The sequence below is a fragment of the Cygnus atratus genome, chromosome 6 (genome assembly GCF_013377495.2).
Source record: "Cygnus atratus isolate AKBS03 ecotype Queensland, Australia chromosome 6, CAtr_DNAZoo_HiC_assembly, whole genome shotgun sequence".
Classification (NCBI taxonomy): Eukaryota; Metazoa; Chordata; class Aves; order Anseriformes; family Anatidae; genus Cygnus; species Cygnus atratus.
Window position 1 is genome coordinate 23,968,711 of NC_066367.1, and position 26,152 is coordinate 23,994,862.

At 42.3% G+C, this 26,152-nt stretch overlaps 1 protein-coding gene across 1 annotated transcript in view; it reads left to right on the forward strand.

Moving 5' to 3' along the window:
- The first annotated feature begins 6,857 nt into the window (after positions 1–6,857).
- SNX4 (sorting nexin 4) overlaps positions 6,858–26,152 on the forward strand; it is a 34,432-nt gene continuing 15,137 nt past the window's right edge. Inside the window, exons 1-6 of the mRNA XM_035569710.2 lie at positions 6,858–7,451; positions 8,442–8,557; positions 18,112–18,250; positions 18,327–18,476; positions 19,587–19,634; positions 23,561–23,616. Of these exons, the coding sequence (XP_035425603.1) occupies positions 7,365–7,451; positions 8,442–8,557; positions 18,112–18,250; positions 18,327–18,476; positions 19,587–19,634; positions 23,561–23,616 (596 nt within the window). The 5' untranslated portion in view covers positions 6,858–7,364. The remainder of the gene's footprint in view (positions 7,452–8,441; positions 8,558–18,111; positions 18,251–18,326; positions 18,477–19,586; positions 19,635–23,560; positions 23,617–26,152) is intronic.

Genomic DNA, 26,152 nt, shown 5'->3' on the forward strand with positions numbered 1-26,152 from the left:
ACCTCTTTCATCTGAACAAAACGCGGAGGGGAACGCTTCTGTATGCTGAGCTGTCATTAATTTGCTGATTTTTCCCCTTTTAGACATAAACTCTGTCTTTTAAGCAAGCTTCAACGGGCTCTGCTTTTCATAGGGATAACTGGAAGGTTTAGGGCAACTTCTTCAGAAAGACCACATCACTATGAGCTTAGCCTAAAGTAGGTGCTTTCAACCCATTAAAGCAGCAGGATTTAAACATATCCTTATATGTTTTTCTGAATCAGGGCCTAAAATAATAACTCGGAGCCTTTAAATAGCTGCTTTCTCCCCAAGATCTCAAACTGCTGTACAAAAACTTGTGAGAAATATTATCCCCACTTACAAAAGGGAAACTGTGAAACATGGCAGAAATCTGACTGGCCTTGGTTGTTAACACAATCAATCAGTGGCAAAAGTAGGAGTAAAATCCTCAAACTCTTGCCCTATGATCTATCCCCATCCTTCAGAGCATGTTAAGATAATGATCAATGTAATCAAGTGGGGCAGAGAAAGAGACGATGTTATTAAGATTTTTTGCAGCCAAAAGCCTGCCCTAGGGTAAGGCTAATTTTTTATAGCTATTGATAAATACAGCTATTGCTCAGCATTCTGTCAGTGAGTTTCCAGCTTTCTATTTGCCCATTTCACTTTTTAGTTCATTAATCAGTGTATGGTGTATACATGATGTGGATACGCATACGCTTGCGTGTATGTGGATGCGTGACCAGTGAGCATTTTGCTCAGTTGGAATTGGAGGGCCAGGATTTGTATGGTCCTTTCTTTATATGAATTTTTCCAATAAACTGCACCCACTTGTTTTGTGTATTATTTATGTAAATTATGCTCCTAGGGAATTAAGTTACAGTATTTTTTCCCTTCATCTGTACTTATAACAAAAGGGGAGGGGTTAGATGGGGTACAGATATGGCCAATAAATACATGGCTATGCCATGGCCACAGAAGCACACCTCTGCAGAGAGCTGCTTGGTGTGCTCCCTGTTGCTTCAGAGTGCCCAGACACAGCTTAGCCTGTCCTCCATGCAGAAATGGCCTTCTGTCCTTACCATCGGCTCACGTCCTGGGAAAGGTCCAAAATTGTTCTCCATCACTTAGTTGTCTTTAGATCAAGCTGGACATCTTCACATGTGCTAAGTAGTATTAACATAGAAGGGATGGGTTGGCCTCAGTTACGACAGTTGAGGTAGGGTTGTTTAGGAATAAAGGACAAGCAAATTCTTAGTCAACTTTCAGAAAGACATTATTTTCCAATCAGCATACTGAAATTGCAGTTTGCACGGTGGTTTCTTTGTGTGACCTGCCAGCTTTCTACTTTCTGGCTTACAGCATTTCAGCATGCCCACAGCTCACTCGGGCTGTCAGCTGGATTTTTCAAATGGGAGCCCTTCTGCGCGTTATGAGGAAGCTGGACAAGGCTTTTGCTGGGAACGCCACAGATTATTCATGATCAATGGGAGCCTCTTTAAAACCAGGAAGGATCCCCTGCTGCGCCGGGAAACTTGGAGAGAAATAATGTCCTCAGCAGGAGCCCAGAGGGGCTTTTTAAACAATGGTGGACATTGAGAAAACACGCCGTACAGCTTGGAAGTGTGAGCGTGGGCAGGCTGAAGTGCTGGATATTATTTGTTGAGCCGCAGGACCTGGGAAGCCAGCAGGAAGCCTGAGCAGCATCCTCTCAGGCAGGTGCCTGAGCCACAGGCAGTGGGGAGATTTCCAGGTGCCCAGTGCATCCCAGACAGCTTCTGGGCCAACCCAAATCCTCTGTGATGCTTCTCCATTTACGCAAAATAATCTTAGGGAAAGACTTGTGGCCTGAGCTCACTCAAATGAGAGGAAAGGCAACAGCTGCCCCACATGGTGGCATCTTTATGAGGCAGTTGGGTTTCTACGGGAAGCTCTGCAATGGGAAGCTCTTGGCAATGATGTTTGTTCCGCTCTTCCTAAACAGCTGTACCTACTCTCCAGTAAAGTTAATTTTCAATCTGCTTAGCTGAGGGTATTGTAAGCAAACCTCAACTGCAAAATAGGAAGAAGACAAGGCTGGGAGCTTGTTTCTTTCCCAACACTGTGGTGTCACCCAGGGTTGGGTGGGAGCCCCCCAGCATGTGCCCCACCAAACTGGGCCTTTCTCCAGCCAACAGCTCCTCTCCAGAGCACCTGCCTATTTCTCAGACCTCATCCAAGGAAAGACTGCAAACTAAAAATCCACCAGAGTTACTTAGAGAAAAGTTAGCAAGAACTCTGGGATTTAGCCTGAAGTGTCTAAACTCACGTTATAGAGCTTTGTTTCAACGAGAGAACACAGTGACCTTTGGAATAAGGCACAGGGGAGGAAGAAGAGATAAATGGTTATTTTTATTGTTGACTTGTTTATGCCTTTTGGTGTAAATTCCCCTGCTCCTCTATTAGTGATCTGAACAGCCTCATAACTCAAGACGTACTGAAGGCTGGATTTAAGCTGAGCAATGTAAGGTTTCTGCAGGGTGGTTTTTAAGTTGCATTGTGGGAGCAGTTTTCCCTAAGTTCTCCTTTAGGAGCTGGAAGATATTTACTGGAGAAGTAAAATAAAACTGTGGCCACCTGAAACAATACAGCATATATTTAAACAAAGGTTTCAAACAGCCTGGGTTTCCACTGCAGGAGGCAAGGGTCTGCAATCCATCAATGGGTTGGAAGCTCCCAATGTGGACACTGAACGCCCCTGTGCAGGGCACCATCATGAGGGACTTTGCTAGACCCAAAAAAAGATGCTGGGTTTACTTCTTAATCAGAAGGTGTTCCTTCAGCCCTTTTGATTGTTTGCATGTTGTGTGACCGGACTAGTATCTCTTGCATTTTCTTCTATTTTTTTAAAATCTGTTGATATCAGTAGAAATCAGTGGTGGTGCTAAGACTGAGTCCTGAGGCTTTGGATAAGGTCCATGAGTATTTTTGTTGTGAAGAGGTTTGTTCTATACTTCAAAAATTTCAAAGGCAGGCCTAAGCACAACAGCTACTCGACTGGATCAGGGGCTTTGCTTCTATTAGTGAGCATAAATCCATGCTCATACTCTTAATTTATGTGCATGTAGTGTGGTTGTATTGAAACATCACAACTACTCCTAAGTTGTCCTAGCAGTTAATTAAACCCCGTGAATTTCAGTGTCATCACTCCTCAATCTTATAAACGTGGAGTTAGTTTTACTGTGCCACTAGCAGCAGCCACCTGAGGAGGATGGGTGTGCACCCTGAAATGCAGATCTGATTCAGCAGGCATCCCCATCCTGTGTTCATAAGGACACTGGCTTAATTTAATAGGGTTTAATAAATTCAGATGCCATTGCCTGGTGGGAGCTGAAGGCATTTGTCATAGAATCATAGGATCATAGAATCACAGAATGGTTTGTGTTGGAAGGGACCTTCCAGATCATCCAGTCCAACCCCCTGCCATGGGCAGGGACACCTCCAGAGATGACCTAACTTCTCATAGGCTGCATACAACAGGCTTCTTGACCAAAGATGCATCAAGATTAAGTAAATGCCTAATTTGCTCATCTCTACTGTTTACAACATTACTACCTTGTTGTTGTTGTTACTCTTGTTCAATTCTGAACCAAATCTGCTTATTTGTTCATGTGAAGTTTCAGGTTTTTCTCACTGCTTTCTTTTTGCTGTTTTTGGAGCCACTTTCAGTAATTTTTCACTCATACTGCTGATGTTCTTGTCCAGATTCTTTCAAAAATGTGGATTAGTTTTGGCTTTTTATCTTGTACGCATGGATACAGTTCTGCCATTAGTAAAGTTAATGGAAAACACTGCTACCAATTTCAGTTGCTTTTTTTTTCTCCCTCCGAAGAACACCCAAATCTCTTTTCCACTCTCCACTTTCCTTTCGATGAGTTTTTTTTTCTCTGAATAATTAACTAAATATTGCTTTTTCTACTGTTTAATGGCCATTTCACACAGCCATTTAGATGATATAGAAGTATGTCTAGGAGGAAGATGGACCTATACGAGGAAAGGATTTCCCTTTTATTCTTTTTCAACCTACTTTTCCTCCTTCCTCCCGCGCTCTTCCATGCTAAAGCAGCTATTCAAGTGTGATACTTTCTCCATTTCCCCTCTGTGTTTTCTTGGGAAACATACACAAACACTTTTTTCTGCACCATCCGTACCAGTGACACCACGTGCAGACAGACACCAGGGTCTTCAATGAGAATCAGGCTTTGGAGACCAAAAGCTGTCATCACATCAGCTGGAGGCCTCCGGTTAGCAAGCACCTTCAGGTCTGAGGGAATAGCTGGCAGAAGGAGGCATGAACAGTTTGACAGCCTGACTCATGATCTTTGTATTGTGAAATTATCATAGGATCCAGGAGCCTGAACTGCAGATCAGAAATGTGCCTTTGAAGGCAAACTCCTGACCATCCTGCTTTGGCTCAGGGCAGGCACGCACTGGGGTTATTTCAGCAGCAGCTGAACTGGGAGGTGCCCAGTCCCAGGGAGCAGGCTGGGGGAACCCTAAAAAACATCCCCTAAAATAGATATGGAATGGATGCCAGGTCTAAAGAGAGCCTGACTGCAAGAGTGGTTGTGTCTAGCTTTGGGGGAAACACTAAAGCTTATTTTGACCAAATAGAAGTCTTGGAAGTACTCTTAAAAGCACTACTGTGCTGGGACCAGAGCTGGCTAAGATCTGGGTGCCGTGCCATGATACTGCACTGAAAAAAATACCTTCCCAACCTGGACACTGGTGATAAATTCTGACCAACTCTCAGCCTTTCAGGTCCTTCAGGAAAAGTTGCGTGATCAGCTTGTTAGACCTAGAGACAATCTTGAATGTTGGGTTTTATTCACAGGTCTGACGATCACCCAGATGGAGAGACCTTTCACTTTGTCTCAGTTTATCTGTAAGAAAAGACTGTTAGCCCACTTTGCAGGCTGTGTGTGGGGGAAACATGGCTCAGGAGGAGCACTCTGTACAGCTGTGGGGCCTTTGATGCTTACCAAAGAGCTCTTTGTTGCACGCTAGTTTGTCATGAGGACATCTCACACTTCCCTCTAATGCTCCCCAGGCTATAATGTACGTGAGGGTTTCCCAGGCAGTTGATCATCTTGATTTGGATCCTCTTACTGGTACCCTTTTCCAACCTATGTAGTGTATTCATTCTTCTCCAAATCTGTACTACGCCACATCTCTACTTTTTAGGAGTAATAAGAAAAATCAAAGCTGAAAATAGTTTTTGAAATGACTGGATGATATAACTGCAAAATATTACTGTATGTTATTGATAATGTTGTTTCCATAATAAAAATATTTAATGCAAAGTATGATATCCTGTATGAGCTTCACATAAATATTTCCATTACGCTGCTGATATGGATCTGAAAAATTTCAGTATGCACATCCTGCAAATGCGAGTGTAATTGATACAAGGTATGTATCTTAATGTACATCTTGAGTAAACATAAGACCATACCCTAATGGAAAACAGACTTTGTCTTACAATGTGCAATCATGCTTTTACATCTAAACTGGACTTTGGGTTTAGAAAACAAATCTTAAATCAATCCTATTCAAAGGACAAATCAGAGTTCACATATTTGTAAAAAACTTTTGTTCTAGGCAAGCCTTTTGTGAAAAAGCTTGGGAAACTCCATCCAGCTACAGTGGTGGAGGGGTGGGAAAGGAGGTATCAGTTCAAACAATCTGAGGAAAAAGTTGAATAAACATTGAAGACAACAGAATAGAAACCAGACGCCAAATATTCATTCATGGGATCTTCAAAGGGGATTTTGTGATTTATTTTAATTGTTGTTGAAAGAGAAAGATTAATTTTTGGATGAAAAATGTATGCAAATTCAGCCCTGGTCAACACTAAAAAAATGTTTCCTGCTCAAAGCACAAGAAAGCAAAACAAAGAAACTCATAGTATCAGTTCTTCAGTCCCCTGAAGTGGCCTTTAACCTGGGTTTGAAAAGGGCAGGTAGGAAAAAAAAGCTACATAAGCACATAAAAAATGTCGTGCCTGAATCAAGGCACAAATCTGGTGCAAAAATGGAAAACCTTAGGGGAATGACAAGGCAGCTGCTGAGAGTCTGAAATGAAGTTTGAACTACAAGGAACAGATAGGAAGAACCTCTTTGTCCAGTTTACCAGCTGGACAAGGACTGTGTGGGCACCATGGGGTTCTGGGGGAATAAACCCAAAGGCTATGGTATGGATCTGTCAAACCCAAAGGCTGCGATAATGGTATGGATTTGTCACATACACACTATGTGTATATGTATGTATGTACACACACCAGGAACATTTTGGCAGTCTGATGTTCAGGAGGAGCTGAGGGGCAGAGCTGCTGAACATCCCTCTGAAAAGACGGCATCACATGAAAGCACAGTGAGGGCTTGTTCCTGCTCAATGAGAAGAAAGGAGATAGCTGAAGCTTTTATTAAATAACAGCAGAGACTTCCGAAGAGGTGAACTCAGGGGATTTTAACTACCCAGGTACCTCTCGGACAAGCGTGGTGGCAGTCCATCCATGACGGGACACACTTCAGGCACAATGGGAAGGGAAAAGAATGCCTATCTGGATTTCACAGCACCGCCTGGAAGGAGCCCATGGAGAACATAGGGCAGAAGAGAGGGTAAGTAAAAGCAAACAGAGCACGGAGGAGTCCTTTGGTGCCTGTAAAGGAGTGATGTAAAGGAATAAGAGCAGAAAAATAACAGGCTGGTGGGCTTTACAAAAACAAAAGCAAAATCGAGCTGCCAAATGTTAACAAACATCTCACGGGAAAGTTGACAGCTAGTGAGAGAAACTCTGTAAAGCAAAGTGCCAAGTTGTCTTGCTACAGAGGTCAGCTAGGATGGATGCTGCATGGAAAACCCATGTGAGTGCATCAGAAACTCCTCGATGACCTGAGAACCAGGAGAGGAAGACAAGAAGCATCTCCATGTTACAAACATGTAACTGAACGAGGACGAGCGCAGGCACGACCACCCAGGGGACAGCTAAAGGCCGGTCCCTGCGGAGGGGAGGCATAAAGCTGCTTCAGGGCGAACTGACTGAAGTCTCTCCCTCCTCACGGCCGAGATGCCCGGCCGGGCCCTCCACGAGGGGACTTCAGCAGGCGGCCGTGAAGCCGGGGCAGGGAGCCAGAGGCCTCGATACGCCCGGCGCTGGAGCACGGACCGCCAGCACCCGGGGCGGGCCGCGGCAGCGGCGCCACCTTCCCCCGGTGCCGCCGTGAGCCCGCCCCGGCCGCTCTCTCTAGGACCTGCGATGAGTTTGGCCGCCGGAGCCGGCCTCAGCGCCTGCGCGGAGGGAGGCGGCCGAGCCCCTTATCCCCATGGAGAGCTCCGAGGCCGAGCCGAGCGAGAGCCGCCCGGAGGAGGACGGCGCCGCGCCCGGCAGCGAGCCTCAGCCCCCGGACACGGTGAGGGTGCGGGGGCGGCGGCGGCGGCGGCGGCGGCGGCGGCCTCGGCCCGGCTGCCCCCCGCCGCGGGCCTCCGGCCTCGGCGCGGCCTACCCAGGAGGACCGAGCACCGGCCTTTCCTGAGCGCGCTGCCCGGCCGCCGCGCCGCCGGCCCGGGGAGGGGTCGCGGGGCTCGGGCGGAGCGGGGAGGCCGGGCCCGGGGGGGAGGTGAGGCCCGGTGGCTCTGCGCTGCTCGCCGCGGGGCTACAGGTGGGAAGAGCTCTTCTCGGCTGCCCCTCCAAGCAGGGGGTGCCAGCTTTTCTGGTCGGTGTCAGAGGGGTTCATGCCTTGTCTGCCTCCGTGGCGATAATCGTAATTATTATTTTTTACTTCTCGGCTTGCGCCCCCATGCCACCCCGAATTGCACAAAGGGATCCATCTCCTGGCTGGGTTCGGCTAGAGGTCCCCGGAGCTCTCTGCCTGCCCGGGGGGGGCGTGCGGTCCTAACCGACTTCTACCTGGTTGTGTGAGAGAGAACCATCGTCCTCACAGATTTAAAAACAACAACAAAAGTGGAATCTCATTCAGGATGTACTCTCCTCCCTGTGAAAGGGGAGTAGTGGCTGCATGCATCTCAGGTGTCTGGTGGGGGAATTCACTGGTGGTAGGGAAGTGACTGAGTAGGAAGTACTGAGAACTATTTGTGTTTAAAAAAAAATTACTTTGTTACTTGTAGGAAAAATTTCTTCATTCTCTGTCTTCCCAGCTCCTGATGACTAAAGGTGTTCAAAGCTGTTTGTTGACTTTGTTTTATCCCCAAAGCAGGTTTTCTGTTTTCATTTGCAAGTGTGGCACAAAGCAGAGCTATAAAATGAAACACTGCCGGAGCCTTTATTCTGTAGAGACCTGCCACTAAATGATAGTGGTGTGGGTGAAGGAGAGGTAGGGTTAGTAGCTTTTGCTTTGCGTGGCTAATGTTACATGAATCTTTATTTTCCTCCCTCTAAAAAGATGGAAGACTGTTTAGCAAAAAAAATGGAAATCACTGTTTCAGAAGCAGAAAAGCGGACTGGGAGAAATGCCATGAACATGCAAGAAACATATACTGCTTACCTCATTGAGACAAGGTGGGTGATGAGAATTTGCTCTCAGTTGACCTGGATGTGCCATTCCAAACAGGTTGTCCCTCCTTACCCCATGAAAATATTCAGGTACAGCTGATGAGGGGATTTAGTTGGTTTATGATTTGTTACGTGATAACAATGTACTCTGGAGGAGTTTTTCCTGCAAAAACTTGGCATCTGATCTGCAGTTCAGTACTAACGCTGGTTTTGCCTAACTCTGCACTGTAACTCTACGTCTGAAGCTAGGTGGAAAAATGTGTGCTTGGAAGGTATTGCTTTAACACAGTGTCAACAACTGTATGGGTTGGATAAATTTATATCTGTATATATAAGGTTGTATATGCAGCCTGTGTGTGAGAGAGGTTGTGCTTTGTGGTCTAAAGTAATGGTTAGACTTGTTTGGGATCACAAGGAAATAAAGAAGTCTCTTGACTTAGGTCATGTGGTCAAAATTTACTGCTCCGCTAGCGTTTGAAGTGTATGTGGTGATCAGATCAAGCAGAACTCCTTGTAAATGTTCTAGGGTAGGGGTTAATTAACTATTTCCTTCCTTCATACTAGTTTGAACTTTCACTGGAGAATTTACTGCTTTCAGTCCTCTTCTGTTTGTAAGATTAATATTACCAAGTATGGTTAACGCACTTAGTACCCCAAATACAACTCGCAATTTTAAGTATCGAGTAGTGAACAAAGCTTAAAAATCTCTTACTTATAGCTCCTTCCCAAACAGTCACAGATGATCCTGCACAACAGGAGTCAGCTTATTCAGCTGAAGCAAGGATTTCAAAATTAAACTTTATTAGGAGTTTTGCATCTGTCTTTTGTACATTAACAGTTGTAACTGTTGGGCCTTGTCTCAGGAATGATGGGCTGTATAGATAAAACTCTCTGAAACAAAACAGTTTGAACTCTTCACAGCCTTAGCAAAATGCAGCCTAAGTTTTCTAGTTGCTGGCTCAAATGCAGAGACGTACCAGCCGTACTGACCGTGGTGCAGACGGGATACATTTACTGTATTTTGCTAAACTTCATACTGTACTTCTGCTTTGGATTTTAGTCACGTTTTTAAAATACTGTAGCTCTTTGACACTTGTTAAGATGTTTTAAGAATACTTTTACAGTGTATTGATATCAAAGACCATATCTTCTCACGTAGCTAATGCTATTTTTCCTTTATTGGTATTTCTCAGTGGGAAGAGAAGGAAATTGGAATCACTGGTATCTAATTGTGATATGGAGTATACTCTGGGGGCATCTTTAGGCAGCCCTAGAACATGCTGACTGCATCTCCTTTCTCAATCATCCTTACATTACTTTAAGCTCTCTCCTGCTGGTCTTTCCCAGTGGTTCCTTCCTAGTGGCAAAACTGTGTTTTGCTGCCCAGATTGCCTTCTTTCATTAAGATTTATTTTGTTCTGTGGTCAGCAAATACCAAGACCAATTACATGTTTGTCACAGCACTATTGAAAATGTGGGTTTGTCACATCTCTGATAAAATAGTTTCTCTATTCCTTTTGCTGAGAAGGCAAAATTTCTTGCATAAATATAATTGCTGACTATTAAATGTGCTTCCTGCTGAGCCTGTAGCCGTAGGTGGGCTTCACAGCAATTTGTCTGTGGGTAATAGGATATTTTGGAGCTGAAGAATAAAACTCAGTTTATAGTAATATAAAAGGACGACCACTTAATAGTTGTGTTACACTCATGTGAACTGGGGTTCCGCTGTTACTGCTATCTAGGATTTAACTTCGATTTGAATCGAAGAGTTGTGTGCGACTTGGTGAATGAGGCACAAGGTGGATGCAATTAAAGCCACCGTATATTTGTTACAGAACAGGAGTTGACTACTTCAACTTTTAACAAGTTAGTTTTGCTAGCTCAGACAAAGCTGTTTTCAGAATATAATTGATGATATTGCTTCCTTTTTCTTTTCAAAATGAGAAGATTTATTACTATTCTTACATTTTCATGTGACTTGTTGATTTTTTTGTAAGTGATAGTGCACCTCGATGTAGTTTTTTTTTTTTATGAGACAAAACAAACTTCACTGCTGTAGACCACCAGAGTCTCGGCAAATTCCAAGGGTCATGCTTCCTGAAAGCATCTCCTTTAGTCTTGGTTTACACCTTTCTGCATTAGCTTAGTGGATTTTTGTGGTGAGCTATTTCCGTTCAATTAGTCTTGAAGTCAGTTTGTTTCACAGCTTCCGTTAAACTATACAGTTATTTAAAAATAACTCAGCTCTTACATTCTCCCTGTGAGAACAGATGAACACTTCCACCTCTTTGTGTGAAATGGCATTAAGGGAAGTACAAATTCTTATCATTAAGATGTGTAACTAAATATTCCTTCTTGCAATGCAGGTGCTCAGGGTATCATTTGCTTCCTGTAAGGGAAAATGCAAATATCCAGGCCCTCTAAATTCACAGTTGTTTGCTTATTAGAAATGTAGGCATCTGTGTCTCATACCAGAATCTTCTTCAAGCTGCAAGAACTGAAATGGTATAAAACTGAGAATTTGACTCCCTGTCTCGTACATTCCTGTTTTTTGTGACAGGGCTGAAAATTAACCAGGGTATAAAGGACCTCTGAATGCTCTGTGTTGATGAACTGCAATTTGCTTGTTTTAATTATAGTCCATACAGGGATGCCTTTCTTTCCCATACTCCATAAACAGCTTCTTCTGTAGTAGTAGGGCACTTCATCAAGCTAACTCTGCTTCCGTCCTTGCTGGCTTTCAGATCTCTAGCCTCGTCCTTGGGGTGAAGATAGTGAATGTAATTATTTTTTCTTTTGTGTGTGTGGCTTTAGGAAAACATAACACAACTTTGTGCAGCCTGGTAGCTGACTACATGAAGACTACTCTGAGAGAAATGGGCTTGGAAACCAGTAGCCAGCTAGGTCAGAGTTCAGTGGCACTGATGTAGCACCACGGGACTTCAAGAATTTATCCCTTGCTATGCTTTCTTTGAGTCCCTTTCCCAAAGTCTCCTGTTCCATGTTGCCCAGCATGTGTTTCGTGGGGGTAGCACAGAACAAATGCCAAAAGGGGCATGCTGTCTTCTAGTATAACTGCAAAAATGCAGCTTTCTGGTCATTGAGAGTCGGGAAGATCGTTTGCTCCATCCAAAGGAAGTGTTAGAAAGAACACAAGAAAGTCCGAATTCAGTATGAGGTTTAAACAGGAGAGTCAGGAGGCAGAAAAAAGATGGAAGAGTTGAAAACTCAGTTTGCTGCTGGCTTTTACTCAATTGATACTATGAATCATTGGCCTGCCTAGTAGATGTGTATTTTAATTAAAAACAGCACTCTTCAGCTGATGATTTTCATGGTGAGGTGGCTTTTTTTTGGTCACCTTCTGGCAGGAGAACTGCCTCTTTGCCATACAGCTTGCCAGGTACCTTTCGGTGACTCACAGAGTACATAGTCGATCTGTAACAATCCTTTTTCTGTTTGTTGAGAGGCCGAAATGCATAGACCGTTTTTTAGATATCGAATAGAAAAAGCGCCCTTGAATGGTATTCATCTTCACAGAGCATGAACGTTGTCCGCTGCAGGGGAGTGGAAGTAGCTGGAAGGTCAAAGGCTGAAAGCTCACTTACTGCCTCCGCAACTGAAGCGGTGATTGGCTTTACAGGGAAATAAACTAATATATTTCCTTCTCTTCTGATTTAATATTTTGCAGCCATTCCTCCTTTTATTGCATTAGGAATTGTTTAATGGCTCATTTAAGATAATTAGTTTTAAATGGCAAATGGGAAGAGGTTAATTAGATGGACTGAAGTTTTCACATTGGCACGTCAAATTAAGGCAAATGAACGCGGCTTTTGGAGTAATGTAATTTTCTAATCGCTTACGATAACATCAGTTATGAATGTAAAAGCTGGAGGTTTCAATTTTGTCCTTTAATTTTTTTTTTCAGGCAGGTTGGTTCATTCAATGAATAACGTGCATTGTTAAAACTGTACTTAGAGGGGAAACATATGGTTTTCCTGCCTGAACACTGTACAAGTATTATATTGTGTTTTTAAAACCAAAACAAATTGAGAAGTTTGACTGAACGTCAACAAGTGATTATAATCTTAATTGAAACTGGTCTGCAGTGCTTGTATTTAATGGTAGAGTTCATAATGTGGTCTAAAAAATTAGATGGTAATGAAGGTATTAAGTGTAACGAGTACTTTTGTGGATTTCCACTTCCTTTCTGGAGCGGTGTTCCTGGGGAGAAACACTCTTGTAATTGGTGATATTTTATGGTCTCATAATGTAACCAGGTGGGGACATTTTTTGGTGCAATTAAAAAAAAAAAAAAAAGGGATTTCTCTTATTGTGCTTGCCTGTCCCAAATCCATCCTTGCAGTTTCAAACTCTTTTTTTTTTATTTAAACCTTGTTTAAAAGGCAGTTGTGTGGATGTAGGCTTATAATTGAGGGCTGTTCAGTACTTTCGTGCCACAGCTTTCCAAAGAACTGCTGCTCCTGTCCTTTACTCAGCTGCGCAGTCTTGTGCAGAATCTGGTTGCTTTGACTTTGTCAAGGCTTGGGTGGAAGGGGGATTTTAAACTAGTATTAATAACTTTAAAATGCATCTTAAACTTACTCAGATGGGTTAACTGGAGAAGCATAGCTGCTTTTTTGGATGTTGCACAGCTGTCCTGAGATGTTGTCTTCTCCCTGCAGCTGTTACCAGGGAAGTTTCACTGCCTCTTGGAAAACAGCTGGGGTGGGTGCTGCCAGGGCAGGGGCAGCAGCAATCCCCATCATGCAGACAAGGCACAGAGCGTAGTACGTGCACGGGAGACTCTTGCTGAGGTGTGCCGCGATTAGGGTGTTGCTTTTTGCAATGGGAATTTGGGCAAAGAACTGCAAAAAAGAGCAAACTGCCCAGGCAAGTTTGGCCTGCAAGGTTCTCTAGCAGTCATCTAAACTGCAATTTAATCTGTTTCTTCAGGGTGCAAAATGAGGCTCGTGTGCCCCTAATAAGGGCTGTAAAGCTCGATTAACTTGGGTTTAGGGTAGCCTAGCCTCCTGTACACGGATCCATCTCCTCAGAACAAACTGAGGCTGGACCTTCAACTGGCCAGACCTCGGTGTGGAGAGCAGCATGATCTGGGCGGCGTCATCAGTCTGCTTCCTTCCTCCTCAAGTTCTCGAGGCCTCTCTTGGACACAAAACTAAAGTAACAGGGTCCCCGAGTCACCGCTGCGGTAGTACAAGTTGGCTTTGACTTAGGGCAAGGTATCTATAGAGCTGTGGTCTTTCCCAGCTGAAGCCCTACGCTTCTAGACAGCTTTTCAAAAAAAAAATTCCTATTTAATCTCTTGATTCTTTTTTCTTTTGGTGTGTAGACCGAGATGTTACTATTGATTACTGTGTTATTTTTTTCTTTTTAGATAATGAACGTGTTGTTAATTCTGGCAGGTATAAAGCTGTTGTAGCAGGCTGCTTGAAAAAGCAAAAAGCACATTTAAGACTCCAAACGGTCTGTCTTTGTGGCTTCTAGTGTATAGTTAACTCTGCAAAGCAGCCATGAAGCATTAAGGGTATAATTTACACTGGAGCATTCTTCTGTCAGAAGGCTGCTCTCTCTTACAGTGATGGCTTACTGATGGTGTGTTGACCTGAGCCATTGCAAGTGATAAATGAAGTGCTATGCTATTAAAATATGTGATGATCCTATTGATGTATTTGCCTTCCTTCAGTATTTGTAGGAACGGATAGGAACCTGGAATATAAGTGCGTTCTCTTCTGACCTGAAGTCTATATTTCAGATGTAGAGGACATGTTCTTTATCAAGTAGACCTGAGTCTATGAAGGAACTTTAAAATTTATAAATAGATTCTTCTTTATTTCATTTCTCTTTCTTCTGTTTGTAGCAGAGTGCTTTTTTTTGGTTCTTTTCCTAGACTTGTGGTGCTAGAATTAATGACAATAAAGTGCAGGAATTGAGAGTTTTAAGGAAAATACAGGTCAACTTCTTCATGATAAAGCTGACTTGGCAAAGATGGCTGTGGGGAGGAATGGCAAGCCTGAGCTGGGTAAGTGAAGGCAGATCAGCTATGGAAAACAAGTTACTTAACTTTATTCTACTTATTTATGTTGTTATTGTATTGGTATGAGAGTGCTATGTTGAGACCACTTCCAAATGCATGCTACCGGAATTCTGGATAGGTCTTTTCTAACATCTTGTGAAGTTGTACTTCTAAAGAAGTGCACTTGAAAATGGAGTAGGAATGTCTGGACCAGAAACTTTAAAGAAAGGAACTTTTCTTTCTTCTGTGAGCTGACCTCATCGATGCTGTAGGGGCTCACAAGATTATTCAGAAGGTGATAAGTGTAAGATTAGACCTGTACTGCCTTGGGAATTGGTTGGATCATAGGCAGAAGAGAACTTCTAAGTACATGCTGTGTTGAAATGAGACACCCAAATGGACTTTTCTGAAGAGTTAGTATTCAGGAGATAGAAAACTTTATATTCAAAGTTGCTTACGGTAATAAAAACGTGTAGAATAAGTTAAGTGAAAATAACCGCAATCAACAGTATCTTTCCTGTAGGGCTCATATTAACAAGGAGGAAAAACAAGAATGATATTAAAAAAAAAAATAGAAAGCAAACTTCCTTTTTGCAGTTTACTTTGGGAGGGACTTATTAAGCCTCTGTCACTCTGATGTGTGTCTGAGTTGTGTTAGGCTGCCACAAACTGTCAGTAGGGTATGCATACCTAGCTGGCCTCTAGTTATAAGGTGATGCAGTCGGTTTTAAATGTGAGCTTAAGATTTTAAATAAATGAGTAGCAAAGCTCTCCTTTTACAGAAAAAAAAAACTGGAAAGAGGAGTCAGTTGAACTAACACATATGCCCATCCCTGGGTTGCATTTGTTGTGTCCAGGATTGGTTGTACATAGGAGTGACAGAGATATTTAATAGCTGTGGACTAAATGCATCCTACAGTTTCTTCCTGATTTATTTTGTTGTGGAGAACCCCTTGTTCCACACCTGAGGTTGGGATCAGAAATCCTCCTGCCTTCAGTGTGAGGGTAGCTGCAGTCAGCTTCGCTCGGTGTGGTGCATCTGCCTGGCTTCAGGCAAGTCTCTGCTGGACGCTGCTGCCCTACCAGTAGGACGCATCTTCAGTGTGGATGAACCCTTTTGCAACATGGCTGCGTTCTCAGAGCTGGCCTGGCCTGCATTTTTATTCTCTTCCTATTCCTGTTTGCTTGTGCAGTATGTTCTCAGGCAGGGTCTACGTAATCCTGTGGTGTATTGATGGCGGCAGTCTTGCTTAAGTGTCAGTAATAACCCATGCAGAAGTAGTGCTCTTGAAGCCTCTGTTGTAAGTCCGTGTAACTGAGTCATAGCTGCTGAAGTTGGAGATTTGAAGGTTCTCTAATTCTGAAGTACTTCTATGTGAGTGTCTCTAATGGTCAAATTATTTCCCAAATCCTGTTGGGAGTTTCTTTTCTAGGAAAGACAGGTTTGCATCTTCAGCTTTCAGCCAGGCAACTAATCTACTGGGGCCTGATAGCTTAATTCCTTATCTACATAAATTAACCTCCGGCCCAGCAATAGTACAATCAGCAAATACGTGCTTTTCAAGAATTGGATAACTGAAATGTTTAAATAATGCAATGTTTGTGTAGCGAGGAATGCCACACAGCCTGTCAGCCCAGTGCTAAGCTAAACGTACTCTCTCCAAAATATCATGGTTGTAGTTATGACTTTGAGTCAAAATACTCTGTAATAAGGAAATTCTTCCTACAAACATACTGTAGGCTGTTTGCAGTGTGACTTAGTGGCTGTCAACAGTGTGCTGGCCTTTTTTCTTAAGTCAGTCTGAAACAGTTTGAATCTGCAGCAGTTTAGGTTGAATTGTTTTTATGAGTACAGCCTTGTCCTTTATTCTTTCTCCCTGCGAATTTTCTTCCTACAACATCAGTTACCTTACTGAAGTTCTACCCTATTCATTTTTAAAAATTCCTATTGTGTAATTCTGTATTATATTACTTCAATCTCAAAGTGGAACCACAATTTATTTTTCAAAGCGAGAGGATATAGCAGTGCTGTTCCTCTCTAATGAGGGGAATGACAAATGAGACGAATGAGAAGGATGACAAAGACTACCTCTATTTTTTTAGGTGTATCAAATACATGGGGCTGCTCTGCGGCAGGGTTGTTTGTTTTTCAGTAAGGTCACTAGAAAACCAACCTTGTAGATTTAAGAATAGCTTTAAGATATCTAAAGAGATCACGTATCATTTAATATCTTTAAAACTTTAGTCCATAAAGTTCTTACGAATTCAAGAGCTGCGTAGTGTGAAAGAGAAGCTGTGGCCGCAAATTCAAATACAGGAAATCCCATTTAAATGAGAACTTCTTTACTATGCAGGTCTTCATAGGGAAGAAGTCTGTCAGGAATGGGTTGCCCAGAATGGTTGCAGTCTCTGCACTCTGAGATATTCAAGACCCAACTGGAAATGGCTTTGAGCAACCTGCTTTGAGCAGGGGAGTTGGACTACAGACCTGCAGATTCCCTTTCAACTTCAGTTAATCTGTGATAATCTCATAACACAGTTAATAGTCTTCCATATAGGTTTTTGCCAGGGCTTTGTACGTTAAGTAGTCACTTAATGTAAGAACTAAGGTAGGCATAGACATTGCTGGGTTCTGTTAAGTGCCATGTCTGAAGGCTCTCTCTGTCTATTCTGGCATATGCTAACTGCCAAGAGGTGTTATCCACCTGTTACTTATTTTATGATATCGCAAAGAATTTTGGTTGCTTTAACTGTTTTGTATGAAGAATTATTTTTTTCAGGTTTTTAGTGACTCTTCAATCCCGTAAGATTCCACGATTTCTCCTTTTTTAGTAACATACAATTCTTTAATCCCTTGCTAGATGATGTTGGCTTTCTATTCAACAAAATGTTCAGATGCATCAATTTTTGTACCTGCGTACTGCATCTTGAGCCAGTTTATTAGACTACACATCCTTAGTCCTTACATGTGAAAAGAAGAACAAAAGATTGGAAGTGCTTTGAAATTTACTATTTTTTCTTGAAAACAAACCAACAAAACTTAAAATTTCACGCTATTTCTATTTTGAATTATTCTGGCTGTTACAGATGATCTAACTTTTGTCTTAAGTGGAGACTCTCCCAATGAACAGTAAATTCCTTCTTGCAATGCACTGTATCCTTCAGTGACTCATGAAGTCATGCTGGCTTGGAGCCCAGCACTGTTCCAAGACAAATATATCTAATTCTATAGTGCTGTGAACTAAGCCACTTGTATGACTGGACTGTGACCTACCTGTTTGTGGTGTGGTGAAAATGCATTGACTTTTTCTGTGTTCCTGGCATGTACAGATGTTTTGAGCGCTATCAGGCAGAAATCAAAATGATTTTTCTTTTAAATCGAGTTTGTAGACACAAAATTAAGATTAGATTATGAGCAAGTTATGTGGTAATCGTTACTGAGAAACTCTTTTTAGGTTCATTGCTGATGGTGTGAGGAAGAAGGCGGTAGCTTACTAATGTTCAAATATGCTGTTTTATTTTTCAGGGCTGTTGAGTCCCAGAATGAGGGACAGTGCTCCCCAGTGGACTCCCTGTGGCGACGTTACAGTGAATTTGAGTTGTTGAGGAATTATTTGTTAGTTACCTATCCACATATTGTTGTTCCACCTTTGCCAGAAAAAAGGGTAAGGAAGCTGTGACTGCAGCCTGCTTTGTATTGTTCCTTATTTATTTGCCATTTACACTCTTCTTTTCAAATAGGCTGACTTTGTTTGGCACAAACTATCAGCAGATAACATGGATCCAGATTTTGTGGAAAGAAGAAGAATCGGTTTGGAAAACTTTTTGTTACGTGTGGCTTCTCATCCTGTTCTTTGCCAAGACAAAATCTTTTATTCGTTTTTAACACAGGTACAGTAAAATGATGTACTTTCTAAATGTGTATTTGTAGTGATCGTTTCGTTAAGATAATGCCCTCTTCTTCTCTTCCCTCCCACTGTCCTGTGGCTTGTTCTGTATCTTGGAGAAGGACAGACAACGTTAATACACTTAAGATGCTTTTAGTCAGATGACCCTTTTCCACTTTAATAGCCTGTTGCAGTTGTACAGTTGGCCTTCTAGTGTACCTTATGACTTTATTCTAGCCTAATTGTAAGGCTTCGAAGAGAGAATTTTCACCTCTTTCAAACAGCATATTGAGAAGCTAACGTGTTGGCTGAGAACTACTTCAGGTTTAGTGCTAGGAAAGCTAGCATGTTATACTGCTGGCTGCAGAGGGTGTACTGGTGTCCAATTTGCCTTTTGGATGTGTGTGGTTTCTTTAGCGTTGTGTTTTGAATTGTGCTCCTCTCATATGTTATCCCAAACGTTGTGATCTGATTGTTAGCCAGAGCATTTCATTCTGCAGTTTTCAACTTTGGGCATTTTTGATCTGTGCTTTGATCAGAGATTCCCAAACAGTGGGCTGAACAGAGGTGTTTACTGTAGCACAATATAGTATGCAGATGAAGTAGCATGGATAGCAGTATGGAAGCAGTGGAGAAACAACCACTACACATGAGCAAGAGGACTGGGTGCATGGTAAACAGGTGACTTCAGTCACTGCCTGCACGTTTTCTTTGTGCTCTGTCTCAAGCTGCAAAGGTCCTTGGTGCAGCTGATGGTCTAATAGCCAGCAGATAACTACCATTCTTTCTGAAGAGTTGAATTTTAAGTCTTTAGACGAAGCTGTGTAGGCTTCTCCCTCACCCCCAGTTGATAGAACGTGGCAATGGAACACTCTTACGTGGTGAGGAGAGAGGTTTTTTGGGGGAGGTTAGTGTGTGAGCGAAACATAAGGGCATGTTGTTAACCCGGGTTCTTGAATTGAGATGGGGAGGGTGCCTGAGGCAGGCCCCAGGCTCACTGGGAGACTCTTCTTTCAGCTCTGATGTGGGCCTGATGCAGGGAGCTGGGAAAGCTGTGGCACTCCTAAGTCACTTTAACAGTACCTTTTTTTTCTTGTGTATTTCTTCCTTTTAGGAAGGTGGTTGGAAGGAAATGGTGAATGAGACTGGATTTCAGTTAAAGGTAATTACTGTAGACATTTCTTTTGTGACTTGTGACACACAAATAAATGCTTCAGCAAACATTATAGGCTGTCTATGAAAGGCTATTTGCTGTTAGAATGAGTTAAAGGCGGTGCTTTAAGTATATTTGTAACTAGAAAAAAGTGGTGTTCTCGGCGTGTAGTAGGTTAAGACTTCAGTTGTCAAGTTCTGTAGGAAGTTTGTTAAAATGTGCCTGTGTTTGATGCCCAGCCTTATAATTCTGCTAGTAATGTGAATTATGCTCCTTCAAAGCTTTAAAACTAAGGACCTTGAGATCATAGCAGTGCTTTTGGGTGTTGTCAGTTTAGTTTAGTATCAATTTAAAGGTTGGTGTCAGATTTTACCTGGTAAGACATACAAGTTGTCTTTTCTTTGCTTAAAAAAAAAAAGGCAAGCAGGAGGAGTGTGAATTGTAGGAGTTTCTGTTAAGAAGGACTAAGACAGATGGATGCGGTGCCCCTTAACTGTTTAACAGGAGCACATCTTGAAGTAGTACTATCCACGCTGACATCAGTGAGTTCATGACTTGGTAAACTGGTGGAGGACTTGCAGGAATAAATGATCAAAGATTTCATGGCTGGTCAGGATGTGAATCTGTGAGAATCTAGCAGATTGCAGGGCTATGCCTGGAAATGTTGCTGTATGGGTACAAATACTAAGCTTTTGTTTTGCTGTAACGTGATCAGCTTTTAGGAAATCACAACTGAGAACTAGTTGGAGAAAGCCCATTTTTTCTGAATAGCGAGAACTGAAGAAAATCACTGGTGCTCTTATCCTCGGCGTCCAAAAGACGTTGTTACTGACACTTAATGTTGATAACTTCAGTTGACAGTAACTCCCTCCTGTCATGGCAGGGCTTGCATTTTGCTAGTCTTTGTAATGCAACAATGTCAAGCAATTTTGCTAGTCCACACACCTTTATTTCAGCTATACTCAAACTCCTGAACACACACTGCCAATCCAAACTTTCTGGAGTGCACATGGTGGGGGAAAGGGAAAGAAAACTCAGAGAAGAGTGCTGAGAATATTTGACTACCAGAAACCATTTTGCAGATCTAATGAAAGATGAGTGGTCTCATTTTCCTGCTGGATTGGATTGTGGATGTAGTTTTCCTTTTCCAGTTCTTGTTTCCTTAAAGAAAAGTAAATCTTCACAAAATTCAGGGGAGAAGCTTCTTTCCTTTATTCAATGTTCAAAGTATAAACCCCCCAGATTGCCTGGTTGTTTAGCATTATGCTGGAGGACAGAAGTCTACAAATGATTCACTGTGTGTCTAGGACTAGAGTACAGACCACTAGCTTAAGCGCTGCTGCTGTCTCTGCTGCTGCATGAAAGCAGGATGTGTGTTTGGTCCCAAAGGGTTTGAACCAGGCTAACTTGACTTTAAATTAGGCATTAATGCAGTGTTGCCGGGCATGTTACAGTTGAATGTCAATGTTGGAGGCTTTGTTTACTCTGCCAGCCATATCATTAAATCATGCCTTTCCTCCCTTCCACCCACACCGAATTTTGTTCTTTAGGAGATTTGTCACTTGGACCCTTCCTTTGGGAATGAAAAAATAGGGGCAACTATTCTTCCCTCCCTCTTTAGTTTACTTAAACGATTATGGCATCACAGTAGGAATTAACTGTCTGAAACCTCCTTGCTTGTACTTCATTTGATGGGGTATTACCCCTAAAACGCTTGTGCATATTGATCTTAAATCAAGTTTAAGACTGGACAGATGATTTTCTAACTGCATAACTGTGTGGTGCAAATGCTCAAAAGTGGTGTGTGGGAGTTACTGTGCTGTTAATGGCAAGAAGGAAATAATCCAGCATAGTGTTGTGCACTGGCAAGGTCTTGGTTCCTGCCTCACAGTGCTTTTATACTGACTGACCTCTTCCTTCAGAGCATTGCATGTCTGTAACAAAAGGCAGGAACCTGCCCTGTAATTGTAATGTAGGTAGTGATTCTTTTCAAGTGTAAGCCTGTTGAATGTGTACTCTGTCCTTACAAATATGAATGGCTTTGGTGCCTGCCATTTGAACATAAATATAGTATTTTGTGAAAGCTACCTACAGGAAAGGGCTCTGATTAATGACAGCATAACGAGGTAGTGTTTGTACTGCAAGAGATCGTGCAAAGAGGACATACAGGCGCATCTGCACTGTCTGAAATCTGGCTGGCATGTGTATTGTCTCGTGGGAACAGAGCAGTGAAGGCATAAGGCTGTACAAGCATGTGGAGCACTCTGAATAAATACAAAGCCTGGGCTGGGAGCTGGAGATACTGCAGGGTTTTGTGTTCCTTGTGCTGTCTTCGTTGTGCTTCTCAGTGCTGCCTTTCTATTCGCTTTGCAAGGTATTTTTAGAGGAGTGCTGCATTTAGCAGTGATAACGAGCCTGTTATCTTCCAGTATCAGTCAGTCTCAGTCTTACAGATTTCATTCATTTACCGTTCAGTTTGTGGATTTTTTATTTTCTTATTGCTTGCTGGGAGAAGGACAGCTAAAGCTAGCAAGCTGCCATCCTGATACAGGACCATCATGGTGTAGAAGGCTTCCATCAGTAGCTGTCATCCCAGTTGCTTTTCCCTCAGCTTAGATGCTGTCCTAAGTGCCCTCTGAATATGGCGGTGGTTCCAGATGGAAAGAACTTGCAGTGATATTCAAGTACAGGTATTTTCTGCTCAGGCTCCATGCAGTGGGAGGTGGAACAGTCTCAAGCAGTGCCTCCCTCCTCAGTAGAAGTTGCTGAGAGAGCCCTAAAGGAAGGACTCTCCTTCTTGGTTTGGGAGGATGCTGCGTTCTGTATGCTGTAAAATTCACAACAGCTCTTCAAGATCTGACTTGGCTAAACCGGTGCACAAAATATTCCCGTGCCGTATACTGGCACTAACAAGTACTATTGGAGTAACACTGCTAGCAGTTGTGACACAGTGTAGTATAGGAAATCTTGAACACCTCATAAGGTATATTTTTTTTTTGTTCTTTCAGTGGAAAGGAGGTTGTTCTGATCAAAAGTAAACTTCAGCCATTTTACATGCACTGTGGTTTTCATGTGGTGTAACTGAGCCCTGATGAAGCTGTATGTGAAATGCCAGAAAAGCTGTAATGCGGGACCTCAGTGGATGAGGCTGAGATGTCTCATTTGTATTTACATCTTTTTAAGAGGAAATAACCGTTGCACACTTCTTAATGCTCAATTGAACGTAAAAAGCCAACAACCAAACCAAACAAAAAAACCCAGCTTCTTAGAGATATTCCCTGCTGTTGTTGCAGTCACTAGTGAAACGACATCTCAAAAAGTAAAGTAGCCAATTAACATTATAATTAGGTATGTACTTTCTTCTGTAGATACCTATATATGCTATATTATAGAAAAGAACATTGCATTAAAATAGTTCTATTCTGATATACAAATCACATATTTTCTCTAAAGCGACTCATAAAATAAGAACGCCATATATAAGGTTTTGATTTCACCAGGGAACTGTTCCTAGTAATAAAGAGCATACAGAGGTCACTCTACCACCGGTTTTATTTGGTTTGAAAAATATAAAATAGTTTGTCCATATGGTCTTATGTTACCTAATTGCTTCATCTAAGAAGAATGTAAGGTTGTGTATCTTAACTCCATGATTTGTGTAGCATTTTAAGAAGGGACTGTTTTTGTGGGATTTAGGATTATACCGGCTTAATATTAGTGTTTACGTCCTAGTTCACAAAAATATCTTAGTTTTCTACTTTTTATTAAAAAGTCTGACATGCAGGGCAGCTAGTGTCAACTTGTTCAATGTCTGAAGATTAAAATATGCCAGGAAGTCAGGACTTTTTCTAATGGTGCTGACAGAAGGCTGAGATTTTTGTCACTGGAATTTAATTGCATTAAATTAACAAAGCTTTTTTTTCCCCTTTTTTCAGGCAGATTCCAGATTAAAAGCTCTTAATGCAACATTCAGAGTGAAAAACCCAGACAAGTAAGATTCCACATCCTTCCTCCCTCCCTTTCCCCTTTTCAGTTACAACTGTAACTTCAAGTGACAGAATATTCTATCTCCTTAGAGTAAATTCAGAAAAGAAAAATGATCTTTCTGCATTTTAATTCTTAACAGAAGCCCAATAAGGAGGCAGTGTGAAAAGACTTGATAAATCCTATTTCTAGAAGCAGGAAACTTTCAGAAAAATGCCATTACTTCACATAAAATGAGTCTTTCCTTTTAGCTAGATTAAAAGGAAGGGTTAAAAAAAGACCCAGAAAAGTAACCTCTTAATATTTGTTTGCAATGAAACGTTTCCAAACGTGAACAGAATACAGATTGGTAGTAGGTCTTTCCAAAAGTGTACAATAGCATACAATTCTGGATGCACGTACGCTGCTGTTGTAGTTCATAGCTGTCTTCAAGCTGCCAAGTTTCACAGATGCTCTTGGAAGTCTTGAGGTCAGTTGGGCTCTGTTGCAGTTTAGGAAGCTCAGAGACGGGCACTAGAGGTATCTGCTGGATCAAAACCTGAAAGTACAAGGGGAGGATCATCCAACCCTAGGTGATGTGAGGAGCGTAAAATGTGAGTTTCTATGTCTGCAGTTGTTGGAAACAACAGGATGCAGCAATAGGATCAGGAGATCTTGCTGTTTGCCATCTATATACAACAGACATGCATGCGGTGCCCTTTTGGGTTCATCTGCTGTCCAGTAGTGGCAGTAGGACATGCTGTTTAGGGAGAGGATGTGCCTGACTGCTTTCTGCTCTTCTGTTCCCTTTGTACTTCCCCGGTGCCTGTGGGTATCATATGAGGGATGTCAGAGGGCACATACCTAGTTATCAATTTGTAGACTTATCTGTGAACCAGTCCAGTCCCTCCCTTTTGGAATTTGTTGGTAGTGTTTGTTTCTGCAGCCTTCTGTGGCAGCAAGGAAGCTTTTGGCAAGCATTTAATATGTATGAATGTTCATGAGTGAGATAAAAGACAGTAATTCTCTTGGTATTTGCAGGTGAAATTGGCCCCTTTTTGAATGTTTCATCCAATATCTTTGTTTGTGACCAGCAGGAGTTTGCTTTTCCTGCTTTCGTGGCAGGGAAACTGCCAGTAGTCTGCTCATAGATAGGAAGGACTGGTTAATGCTGAGATGAGAAACTTGCTGTTATCTCTCAAGGTAACTTAATGTTGCAGAAAGCAAAGCTGTTGTGAGAAGTGGCTTGGTAAAAAGCAGGAAAAGAGTTAATACAAGGAAAATAGGAGGAAGGACTTGTAACAAAAACAGTCTCTGGGTATCTAACTCAATAGGGACTTCACAGTACTTGAGAGATATGGCACGTGCTTTCTATTGTATTCTGCCAGCTACAAAACTTCCAAATTGAACTTTCGGTTACAACAGCAAGCAGTTCTAAGAGTTGCTTGATAACTGATGAGCATAACTTGTATTTGTTTATTCAGGGAGAGCCTTTTAATACAGCGTGTGTGGCTCTGACAGGAGGCACAGTGCCTTACTCTGCCTAGCACAGTTGTGCTCGAGCTGCCTGCAGTCTGACTCCTTACCCTTCTCCATTACCTTTGCTTATATGAGTGGGTGGTAAAGTGGGTTCAACAACCTCACCTAGCCCAAACAGAAGATGTCCCTGCTGGGTGGAGTGTAAGCTTTCTGGGTACGTTCAGTTTCCTGAGCTGGGAAGGGTCCAGGTGAAGAATTGCTGCAACTCCCAGTCCAGATTGTCTTGTGGTGCCGTGGAGCTGTGCTCCTTAGCTTAAAACAATGTAAGGAACTTTAAACAGCTGAAATGATGCTGCTTCAGGTGATCAAATGCAAACCTCCTCCTGTGGGAAGCAATTAAGATCTCTTCTGATGGAATCGTATGGTGATTAAAAACGTGATATTCTGGTACTCGGAGGTAAATTTGTAGTTTCTCTCCTACAGACTTCTCTAACTTGGTCTCATGGCACCCATCCTCTTGTTCTCCTTCTGTGCTTTGAATCAAAACAATAGCTCTCTTCTTGGTGAAAGATTTCTTTAGAAAACACTAAATCCTTTCCTAAGGCAGAATTAAGAAGGCAAACAAAAAACCCTGCTGAGTAAAGTGCCTTCTACTGTAAGTGAAAGATTCTTCTTTGCCTTTACCATAAAATATTTTTGAGATGAAACTCACAGAAATGTAACCTGATTTGTTCATCATTTTTATCCAAAGTTCTACTTAATTGCTCAAACTTCTGAAATATCTAGGCTGTTGGTAATGTTGAAGAACCAGTAAAACCAAGGGAAGAGGGTTAGGTTTGCTAGGCAGTTATTGAGTGCCAAAACAGGTCTTGGTTCACAATGCAAAAACTGGTATTTGTAAGACTTGGCCTTCAGGAAACATTGGGCAAAAAAATAGCATCAGTTTGGTTTATGTTGTTATGAGACAACAAAAAGAAGACAGCTTGATAGCTTGATTCTAAGGTGACTTTGTTAATGTACTGGCATAAGAGACATACTGCTGCTGGAGCCCAGGATACTGAGAGTTCTCATGGGTTCCTGACCCT